The 12,031-nt window shown below is 41.5% G+C and overlaps 1 protein-coding gene across 1 annotated transcript in view; it reads left to right on the top strand.

Moving 5' to 3' along the window:
• Window positions 1-11,639, top strand: part of C3H3orf33 (chromosome 3 C3orf33 homolog) — a 32,922-nt gene extending 21,283 nt beyond the window's left edge. Inside the window, exon 5 of the mRNA XM_075202028.1 lies at window positions 10,658-11,639. Within this exon, the coding sequence (XP_075058129.1) occupies window positions 10,658-10,939 (282 nt within the window). The 3' untranslated portion in view covers window positions 10,940-11,639. The remainder of the gene's footprint in view (window positions 1-10,657) is intronic.
• The last annotated feature ends 392 nt before the right edge of the window (window positions 11,640-12,031 follow it).

Genomic DNA, 12,031 nt, shown 5'->3' with positions numbered 1-12,031 from the left:
CACTCCATCCTACGCTTGGTATTGGTCTTGGTGATGTGAGGCTTGCATGCAGCTGCTTGGCCATGGAAACCCATTACATTAAGCTCCCACTGCACAGTTTTTGTGCTTACATTAATGCCAGTGGAAGTTTGGAACTCTTCAGCAATGGAATCAGCAGTGCGTTGGTGACTGTTAAGCACCATGCACCTTAGCAGTCATTGACCCCGTTCTACGATTTTACTGGTCTGGCCTCAAATACTCTTTAACTTCTCCCCCTTAATGTTTTCTCTTCCCCATCCTGTTCCCATCCACAATACACTGCCCCATTATGTTCAGTACCACTACCAGATACCAGCATCTGATGATGTTTTTTTTTTTTTTTTATGTTACACCAAATAGTTATGTTTACCTGCAGGTTTGTTTACCTATTTAAATGACTATTACAATTGTGATCTCTGGTAATTGTTACTGCCTTATGTATTGTATTTGAAAACCTAAACACTATATTTAAATAAAACTTTAAAATAAAAAAAACCCTGGCCTGTTTATAAAGTAGCTCCTCCTCATCTCTTTTCGTAACTATAAAATAAGTAGGGCTGGTATTGTGAGTATTTTTTTTTTCTTTGTATGTGGCAGGATGTGCATGTGTGCAGAAAGGTCATAGGTCGCAGTGCACAAAGATAGAGTACCAGGCTGATTAGCACGGAGCTATTCTGAGCGTCCCCCCGCACTAGGTCAGTCTTAAGATGGGGGAGCTGCGTGTTATTTTATTAAGTCCGGAACTTTAGGTCTCTTCAGTACTTTTGCACAACCTGTAGAGAAGGACGGCAATTGAATGTGAGGAGTCTGTGAAAAGCCTGTAATGAATGATATCCAGTTCCACAGCCCAAGGGAAGGAATCGGACACCAGAAGAGTATAAGAAACTTATAACTTTGATGAAAGAGGCTTTTGTAACTAAATGTTTGTATGCAACATAAGAGTTAAGGAGAGCAAGGTCCCAGCATAGGTTTGTAGGACTTGTGTGCCATAAGAATGTGATTGCACAGTCAATTTGGAAGATTCTTCCAGTAGAGAATCTGAGGAAATTTGGAGTCTGCTAGGGTGTTTCATCTGGATCATGCAGAAAGTTTAGAAGACTTACAGATCTATATGACTAGATCAGGAACAGGCTTCCACAGAGACCTTAAAAATCCCTTTTTGAAGGCCATAGTTAAAAGGTAGAGTTTTCCCTGTACATCAGATAGTAAATGAAATGATTTTTATAGAAAGATCACAAGTGGATAATACCCCATTCATACTGCACCAAAATCCCGGGTTTTTGCCGGGGCGAGCTCAAACGACCCGGGTCTTTGTGCAGTATGAATGGTACAAGTCTAAAAACCCGGGATTTATCGAGGGGTAATTCCCGGGTCGGACCCGGGTTGCCTGCACTATGAATAGTGCAACCCGGGTTTTTCAACCCGGGTTGCACAGAAAACAAGCTGATTGGCTGTCTGCCTGTCTCTGGAGGATGATCGGTGGGAGCCCGTGGAAGATTCGAGAAGGAGTTTAGGAGAAATGGTGGATGGTGGAGTGCAGATCAAGCTGAAGCAGAATCGGAGTTTGTTGGAAAAAATTGCTTTTATTTCACTGAAAAAGTGTGTATTAACAGCAATTATGACACACTGGATGGAGGAAGAGGTGCGTGAGCTGCTGAATGTCAGAGGGGAGGAATAAATTCGAAGGCAAGTGACTGGGACTGTGAAGGATGCCACAGTGTACTACAACATCGCCAAAATACTCACACAACGTGGCATAAAGAGGACACAGCAACAAGTGCTGAACAAATTAAAGTCCCTGAGGAAGCAGTACACTAAAGTCCATGACCACAACAGGCACAAAAGTGGCGCTGCAAGAATGGTCTGGCCCTTTTATGACCAGTGCAATATGGTCTTTGGACACTCTCCTCTGACAAATTCAATTGCACTGTCACCTTCTAGCAATGTGGATGCGGCTATACCAACACCACCAGAGAGCACACAGACAAGCGAGGTCGCAACGGTAATAATAGAAGATTCTATAGAAGACACCCCAAAACTGGAGTGCTCTGCCACAACAGATGACACCAACATTTCTTGGGACGAACTGAAAGATTCACAGCCATTCCCTGCAGCGCAAGTCGTTACAGATACTTCGCAAGAAACGCAGCCAGAACCAGTGCCAGTGTCAAAGTTTACGCCAGGTCCCAGTTTACGCTCCAACAGTAAGTATGTTTAATCTCACATAATAACCAACTATATATACATACCAATATATCTACATAATTGGCAAAAAAAAAAAATAACTGTATAAACATAACTGCCAAAAACAGAGAACTATATCAACATAAATGCAAACCAAATACCAATATATCTACATAACTTAAAAAAGAGAACTATATCAACAAAACGCCCAAAAGACAAATATAATACACTCCAAAGTGTTAAAACATTAACACGCATATGTTGCAGTGCAAAACTACTGGGCAAGAGGGAGGAGGCCTCAAGCACATATCAGCTTACAACACTGCTTTTTTGTTCTGCCACATTATATATTCTAATGTATGTTTTACTGTGTTTTTTTTCTACGTACAGTTTACAACGTTCCTAAAAAAACGCAAAAGGCCCAACAAAATGGAGCAAGCAACTAAAACAATGACAACTGTCATGATGGATCAACTGCGGGAGATGGACAGCACCATGAGGGAACACGAGAATACACAACTGCAGCGTTTCATGGACAATGAGCGGGATCTCCAGGACTCTTTCCTCATGCAAATCATGAACATTCAGGAACGCGTGTTACGCGAAAATCGTGACTGTATGATGGGATTCATGGACAGACTCCTCTCACGGGTGCAGGCACCTCCTCCAAGTCCTTACTATTATGATAGACATTATCCTATGTACCAGCGGGGGCAACCCATGTTAGGCAACAATAACCCTCCAAACCCGGTACAGAATACACAACATGCTCAACCTATGGGTAACCCCAACATAGAATACCCACCTGGTAACCAAACCACTCCACAACCAGAAATGTCACAATATCGGCAATTGTAATAATCATGTTTTATGGAAAAATGTTTAACAGTTAATTGTTATCATGTATGTTACGTGTGATCTGGAAACACGCCGTTAGCTTCACATATTACGTGAAAAGCAAATTTGCACTTACTGTTTGGGCACATTTGTGTCTTCTGTTTACTACTTGTGTATATATTTATTTATTTTTATACATGCAAGTAAGCACTTTTGTATTGTCATTTTATATTTTTGTGAAGAGACATATGAGGAAATATGTACAAAACAAAATACAATATGTGAAATAAACATTTTTTTTTTACTTTTACATTTGTGTGGTACATTCAAACAAGTGAGGTCAAATTGGCAGTGAGGGTGGTCCTAATAAGTTCAGCAGAGGTATTGGTGCGCTCACCTTCAAAAGTACTGGAGTCCTCTGACAGCACTGGCATTTCAGATTCCTGCACATTCCACTCGGGTAGAAATTGCTCTTTTTGTATTTCGCAAATGTTATGTAAAATACAGCAAGCAGCAACCACGTGGGGCACAAGCTTGGTGTCAATGTCAATGCGCTTCAATAGACAGCGCCAACGTCCTTTCAAGCACCCAAAGGCATTTTCCACCACCATCCGAGCCGAGCTGAGGGTATGTGTAAACCGGATCTGTTCCTGAGACAGGTGATGTTGCTGAGTGAACCCCTTCATCAGCCAGCGCCTCAAATGGTAAGCAGCATCCCCAATGATGTGTACCGGTATCTCCACACCATCAACAAACGTAGATTTCTGTAAATAAAAACATGCAGTTTCACGTCACCATGTTAAAAATATTGGTCACATAACGCAGTACACTTGGTACTATATGGTTAAAAAAATGCATTTTGCAAGTGGTACATCTATATCCTCATCATCTTCATTTATTTATATAGCGCCACTAATTCCGCAGCGCTGTACAGAGAACTCATTCACATCAGTCCCTGCCCCATTGGAGCTTACAGTCTAAATTCCTTAAATATAAAAAGGGGCAGTAAATACATACAATATTGATAGCAAACAATAGTATATAAGCTTCAATTACAAAAACATCATACAACATTACACCTATATTTACCTCTCTAGGAAACAGCCAGCCATCTTGTCTTTCCTCAGCAATTTGGTAAAGGTCTGAATTTGCTAGAACTCTGGCGTCATGGGAACGTCCAGGCCAGCCGATGAAAACATCTGTGAAACTGACATAAAAAAATACATATAGCAATGTTTTACAATACGCATTACACATGGCACAGTCACATAAAAAAACACATAAAAAATGCTTACCAATAGTTGTGGTCAACCACAGCCTGCAGAATGATGGAATGCCAGCCTTTGCGGTTGTAGTAATCCGCATGGTTGTCTGTGGGGGCAATGATGGGGATGTGTGTCCCGTCTATGGCTCCAGCACACTGTGGAAACCCACGCTTCAGGAATCCTGCAATTGTATCATCCAGGCGCTGACCTTGCGGTAAGGAGATGAAGCGATGATGCAGGGCTTCCAGCAATGCCGTGGTGACTTCATGCACTAGAGTGCACACCGTGGATATCCCCACTCCAAACAAGCAGGAGATTGTTCGGTATTCTCCAGGGGTAGCATACCACCACAACACAATAGAAAGGCGCCTACATGGTGGAATAGGTTTCCCAAAGTTAGTTGCCTTCCTGGAAAGTGCTGGGGTAATAAGGTCCAGCACATAGTTAAATGTCCCACGTGACATTCTGAAGTGTTGCATCCACTGCTGTTCCTCAAACGCTTCCACAGTAGACCAGAAAGCTTCTCCGTGGCTACGGTCTCTGGCACGCATGGTTCGGTTACTGGCAGCACTGAATCTCAAAATTGAGGCAATGCTGGCCCTGAGAAAAGCTCTCCTCCTGCGCATATACAGACACCGAGTTTTCTTCTGTTGTGCCATAAACTTCGCCTTCCTCCTCCTGAACTGGGACTGTGCAAGAGTGCACAGTGTCAGCAGCTGCAGCAAACTCTCATTTGCTGCATAAAACAGCAAAAACACACTAGTAAACATGAACTCTGGGCTACACAAAAGTGAGTCGTCGGCCATGATGAAAAGTAATGTGGTAAACAATCACCACCCACTTTTGCATCATCTTTATGCGTCAAAAAAACAGTAACCTTTCAATGACATCACCATTTTTCAGCCAATGAAAAGTGCTCTGGTGATGACTCCCACAAATTGCCAGGTCCCGGGTCCGAGGTGCAGTATGAATGGTGTTTCTGAGCTGGGACGCTCCGAGCCCCGGCAAAAACCCGACTTGAAAAACCCGGGATATTGCCGGGGCGGCAGTATGAAAGCGGTATAAGAGTCCCCAAAACTTAAATGGATACATAATCTACCCCTGATGTTTTCATCTCTCCCTGGCTACAATCTTTACACAACATGAAGGCTGTTTTGGACTCTGATCTTATTTTCTTCTCACCTCATGAAAGTTTGTTTTATCTGTCAGTTTATTTTCCCTGAAACATGCCCTCTGTTTAATCGGCCTTCTGTACTACTTACTCAGCCACTCCCTACCCATGCTACAGCTGTTTCAGTCCTCTATCTCATCACTGTACTTTCAATTCTTCTCAAGGCTTTGTCTGCCAACACAAGTATGTAGAAATGAAACAGCGTTTGAACCACTCTCCTCTCTCATGACTCTGCAAGAACTCAGCTACTACATCACCTGTGCCTTATTACACTCCATTCAACACTTCCACCCACTCCCCCACATGGCTCCCCACATCATTACTCCATGTTATCCAGACATCCAGGAATAAACTATATCTACTGCAGCCTCACTCTGCACTACTTCTCTGAATACACAGGACATTGTAATTCTAATTCACAGGACATAATTATATTAATTACCTAATTTTTAGCTATGTTACTCATAAATCCCAATGTTTGTCAAATTATTTTTCTTCCTCTCCTTTCATGGCATTGAATTTAAGACTATATCATCACACACACACCTCTTCCACATTGCCCCTTCATTACGTAACTCACCTCTAGTTAACACTCACGAAATGTTGTCCTATTTAAATTCAGTAGTTATAACAGCCTCACCCTGTCGTCAGAAACTAAAAGGACACACACATTACAATCCTCTTTCCTATCTTTCTTCCTCCCTGCTTCTATTAGCTGGTGATATATCGTCTAATCCAGGTCCCCCTCACTTCTTCCACACACACACACATATATCTGAATGCTACAGAAATACAGCAAACTTCAAACGCATCACCTGTCTCACCTCTCTTCAGGGCCGGATTAACCCGAGGTCTAACTGGACTACAGCCCAGGGGCCTCCGGCATCCAGGGGGCCCTTGAAAGTGCTCCGCAGCATTATTGATAGGTGTGGGGGCGCCCCCTGGCCCGATCAATGCTGCTGAGCCTGTCACTGCAGGTCCTTCCTTGGCGATCAGTAAACTCCTTACTGAGAAGATCTCGTGAGAGTGAGACAGAGATTTGGCCTTTTCTGAATGATATTCTTGTGTTGAGGAGATCAGAATGCAATGTCAATAAAAAAGGCTTTTCTGAATGTCTGTGCTCCACATTAATAAGGAGGTTGTACTTCTATATTTTTGTCCACAACCAAAAGATTACAATGAATAAAAACTGCATTCAATAGCCACTAGAGTCATTCTGGTGGTGGCTAAGCCCAAAGATCAAACATCATCAGTTCCTCAAATTGGTAATGCAGTTCTATTCTCATCACAACTATAAACAAATGGAATAGATGCCTTCTCGGTTGCGTGGAGCTTTCTGCTAGAATATTGTCACAAATCACAAAGATTTTAGATGGTTACCTACCAGCAGTTGGCAATACTGAGCAAGGAGGAGCAGAGTCTAACACCCCTGGTTTTTACCATGAACCCCCGCAGGGGAGTATGGACTCGGCTGCAAGGAGCCTGCAGGTTGCGGCCCTTGATGTCAGTTGCTAGTGAGGTGAATGGTGAAGACAGTAGAGAACAAGCCGGGTCAGTAACGGGTATGAGTCTGGGTCCAAATCAGAATCCAAAAATAGTCTAGTAAGCTGGGTCAGAACCAGAATAAAGTAGCCAAAAAAGGAACCAAAGGGATAGTTGAGTAGAGTCAGAACCAGGAGACAGGGAAGTAGCAAGGCAGGTGTTGGGGCAGGACGTGACCGAATGCCCTGCCAGCCACATGCTGCCAGAGTCCTCCTTTTCCTCCTTTTCTAGGTGTTGGATAGGGCAGTCAGTAATGTCACTGCTGCCAACACGCCGGGCAAATGCGCATCCCATTGCCTAGCAATGGGCGTGAATGCACACAGATGCTGACCGCCATCAGAGGAAAGGCCAGCTCTTGCATCTCGTTGCTAGGCAATGAGACGCGACCATCAGGAGAGAAGGTGTCCATTCCTGCAAGGAGGCAGGTAAGCAGGGATGGTGCAATATGAAGGCACAAAGTGGGTGCTAGTAAAAGTATAGGAGCCTATCGGAAGATCACACAGTGCAGAACACCTCTAAATAAAATGCAACCGGCCACCCCATTCTCTTATTTCAATATACTCACTCCACAATATGAAATCTCGTTGCTGCACTGCTCCACAAAACATGCTTAACAAGAAACTCTGCAAAGGAACAGAACTTTACACAGACTGAGGTGAAAAGTTAGGCAAACACCTTCATCGTCCGCTGCAAACCTTTGTTCTTAGGCAGAAATCTAAGTGAACTACACTGATTGAGATGCACAGCGTATCCAACCCTGGTTTAGCACTGCACAGCGGGCATTTTGCACTTCATGAAGGACCACTCAATGGTGTCACAATACAGAATAGCTCCCAACCTACAGCTGACTTGTAGGTTTTGGACAAATTTTTTGAGCCCTCAAAATTAGCATGAGAACTTCTAATCAGAAAAACACATTTTTATTACTTTCCCTTTCATATATGAATAGATACATTTTCCTGGGGTTTTAAAACTATATATCATTAGCACCATTTTCTGGGCATTCAGCCAAACACTGAAATATTGTGCAAATAGAAACACTGCACAATATAAACATTAAAACGACAGTGGTAGTCATTACTGCGACTACTAAAGTTCCGACAAGAATTACGGCGACATTAAAATGTAGAATTTTGTAATCCTCATACATAAAAATGGAGACTTACTGAAACAGAGAACTTTTCCGACAAGGTTGCTATAAACGCAGGCAGCAGAACAAACCGACACTGTGAAGGTCGTCACTTAAAATGGCGACCGTTCCGTTGCTGGTATTAATGGGGCACTGCGAGTACCCGGCCTCTGTATAATGTTTTTGTTATGGTTTTGATTTTTTACTAAGGCTTACACATTATTCAGGGGTCGGGTTCTCGCATCGCCCTCTTAATACCAGCAATGTAACTGTCGCCATTTAAAGTGAGGACCATCACAGTGCCGGCTTGTTCTGCTGTCTGCGTTTATGGCAACCAGAAATGTTCTCTTTAACTATTTCAGTAAGTCTCCTTTTTTTATGTGTCGAGATTACATAATTCTACATTTTAACATCTCTGTAATTCTTGTTGGAATTTTCGTAGTCGCACCTTCGTACCCCACCCAAATAAGAATATGGAGCATATGAGGTGACAGAAAACCCATGATCAGGGCTGCAGATTGAATGCTGTCTTATAATATCTGTATTGTGCGGTAGGTCCCTCAGTTTATAATGCTTTGAGCTTACGCAGACCATTTTAAGCAACCAGTTCAGCTCAATTGTTTTACTACTTGACTCTTTTCTCTGTCTTTGTGATGACCTGTCTTCCCCTTCCCCGAAAGGAAAACTAAATCCACTCCTGCTTGTGGTCATATGCGGAATAGGCCGATCTCACAGTGAATTTAGCCAAGGCAAGAATAACTTCCCTTTACAAGGCAGCGCCACTTTAAATTTAAGCTGTCATCTCGCCGATTTCCGGCGACTTTTACAACCCGCACTATGATACATTTACCCCCTGGACATGCGCAGACAACCAAAAATATCAGTAGCGAAAATAATCAACCAGCAGATGGCAGTATACAGTTGAATAGGACAGTCTCACCTGAACCTGTGGCACCTGATGTTAACGGTGCTAATCGCACATCCAGACACAATTCTTCTGTGTAATAGATGAGGTGACGTGTATATACACACTGAATCCCTTATGCTCGTGACCTCGCTGCTGCAGGATGGGGGGCGTCCAGGCTGTTAGGGAAGATTATTCCCCATATTAAGTTCCAACAGCCAAAGAATATTAGTGGCCCCAATCTGGTGTGCTTCTGTTTATAAGGGTAGAGATGGGCTGGTATACTCTTTTAAAGAATGTTGTCCATTGATGTATAGTGTCCAGCGTTAATTACTCTAAAGCAGTCTGCTTATCCAGGCATGCACTTGTATCAATCCAAAACCACTGACGCATTTCGTTTGCTTTAGGCTGATTTTTTTCAAAGATAATTGATTACCACTCGTCTGTGTCCATTTATATCGCTGTTTCGGTGGTGATTGGTGTAGGTGCCCACATTAATTAAAAATGTCTGAGATTTCTTTGCGAACTTGTTCCAACATTTTAATATATAAACTAGTAATAATACAGAACTAAAATTAGTTTGACACTTAATAAAAATCAAAAAACTTTTTAAGAGACTTTTAAAAGAACTTATTTGGGCTGAAGAGAAGTGAAACAATGCTTTAAACGATAACTGATAATCTCACTTTAATTTGATTCAAAAAGTACATACAAAAGGGTTAAATTACCCTAGAATAATGTAGAGATTATTTTATACATCTCTAAAAAAATGTAAATGTATAAAAATAAAAAATAAACATATAGTCAGATCCTTCCATATTTGTTTAGTCAGATTTGATTGCTCAGTGAATCGGCCTGTGTATAGCCAACATTATGGATGAAATTAGGCAATATTGATAAATGAGTTTGATGTGTTAAATAACAGTCTTTGTTACTCTAGAACTGATGCTAAAATATTGTGGGAGCTGCAACTCAAATGTCCACATCACAAAATGGCTCTATCAGACAACATGTAATACTAACAAAGTAAATTCTCTTAATCTTATCTGGAATGTTTAATTTTGTACAATTTTTTTTTTTTATTAGAATACTTATAGTGTTACAAAGGGAAACTATAAAATACCTTTTTTTTTAATAATCCATTGAACCAGATTACTGTTGAAAATAGGGGTCATTTGTATACTGCCTATCATTAATTATTAATTATTTGCATCAGTAACCCTCGTATGGATTTGTCTATTTTATTATGTGCTAATACAGAAATGTACTTTTGTTACTAAATTCCTCTCTCCTAAGTTTGTTATATGGGTCATATTTCCCCTTTAAAATAGAATGTCTGCTGTTTATGCAACTTTCCATGCATGCATTGCCATTGGCAAGTAAAATGTAGAAGTCTTTACTGTCTCCTACTAATTTGCCATGGTCATTGCGTGAAATTGGGAGAAAACCCAAAAAGGGGATAACTGGCAGTATTTGTGATACAGATAGTTGACATTTTATATAAGGAGTTTTTATTCAAGTGTCATTGATTAAACAGGACAGCAAATACCTGTAAGTTTAATGTGGCATCTCAAATATTAATATTAAGTTTCTTGATTCTTTTACAGGGAAGGTTCTTCAATGAATGCCTGAACGTGTTGCTACTAAAAGAAGGGCTTGGAAGAGCCGCTCATATTCCCGGCATACATCAAGAGCCAGGTCCTTACAGGACATTTTACAGAAGACTATTACAAGCAGAAGTCAGGGCACAGAAGGCAGGAAAAGGCCTTTGGAAACAGGACAGTCAGCTTAACAGCTTAACAAATAAAATGCTCAAAAATGGTATTGTCCAGCACATGAAGCGTCTAATCAGTTTGCTAGTAAATTACTGGAATAAATTCAAGACGTGAAAACTTGTTTTTTTGTGGTTGCTGTATACATATATATATGTATAAGGTTAATGTTTTGTGACCATACATCAGTGCTTGCTTGCATGTCTGCTATGGGTACAGTTTATGGACAGCTGTGGTGGTAGCAGCACATATCTGACTTGTCCAGCTATAATGGTGCAGTTACATTCAAGAGAGTAAATCTTTGGCGTGTCAACTCAGATTTACTGATTATGTATGTCTGATCAAATCAGTAACTTATATGGTGACACATGTAAATGATACATGCTGCTCTGTAATTATTTCACATGCATGCTGCAGTCTAGTAAGGTAAAAACAAACATGCAGGAAAGTATGCATATTTCCTAACATATGCCTCCTGTAAATAGGGACAAACAGAGTAGCGGCACGCACTCAAAGCAGGGTCGTCATGCTGCTTTGGGGGCTATGCCAAGTTGGAGCCTACTTCCACAGTGACATACTTAGTGCTTCAGAAGTGCTATGCAGCCCCAACATACCTGCCCTTCCCAGAAGACTGCTTGATTTTATTACATCCATAACATTTGCCACCTATAATAAAAATATAATTCTATATGTCATGAAATGCGAATGGTAGTGCGATCTTGGCCAATTGTGGAGGAGGTTTTATGGTTTTCATGTTTTTTGTACTGAATAATTTGTATGCATGTTAAAAAACCTAAAATAAATGCTTTTTAATGGATTTGTCACTATCTTTATACTATATGGCGTTTAACAGTGATTAAGTTTAGTTGCCAGGTATCAGGGCAAGTACAAGTTAAGATGGCTGGTATCTGAGTAATTGCTGAACTCAGTGTGTACACTTCTACATCTTTGCTGGTGTTACTTTCACAGAGCAGTAACTAGATGGAAAACTGGTACCCCCTCACCCCCCCCCCCCCCTCATGCGCATCTTGGTGAGAGTAGATGCTACCTCTCAGCAACAGCACGCCGTTCTCCAATGCAAGTGCACCCTCCCACATGTTCTTGGTGCTGCTGCTGGTGGTTTTTAACTCAGTTGCTGAATGTTGGTGTCCTGTTTGGAAAAGAGCTACTATTCACCTCCTGGAAAGTCAAGCAGTGAGTTAACAATAT

This window comes from Mixophyes fleayi, chromosome 3, assembly GCF_038048845.1.
Source record: "Mixophyes fleayi isolate aMixFle1 chromosome 3, aMixFle1.hap1, whole genome shotgun sequence".
Taxonomy (NCBI): Eukaryota; Metazoa; Chordata; class Amphibia; order Anura; family Limnodynastidae; genus Mixophyes; species Mixophyes fleayi.
This window is presented reverse-complemented; position numbering and strand designations above follow the sequence as displayed.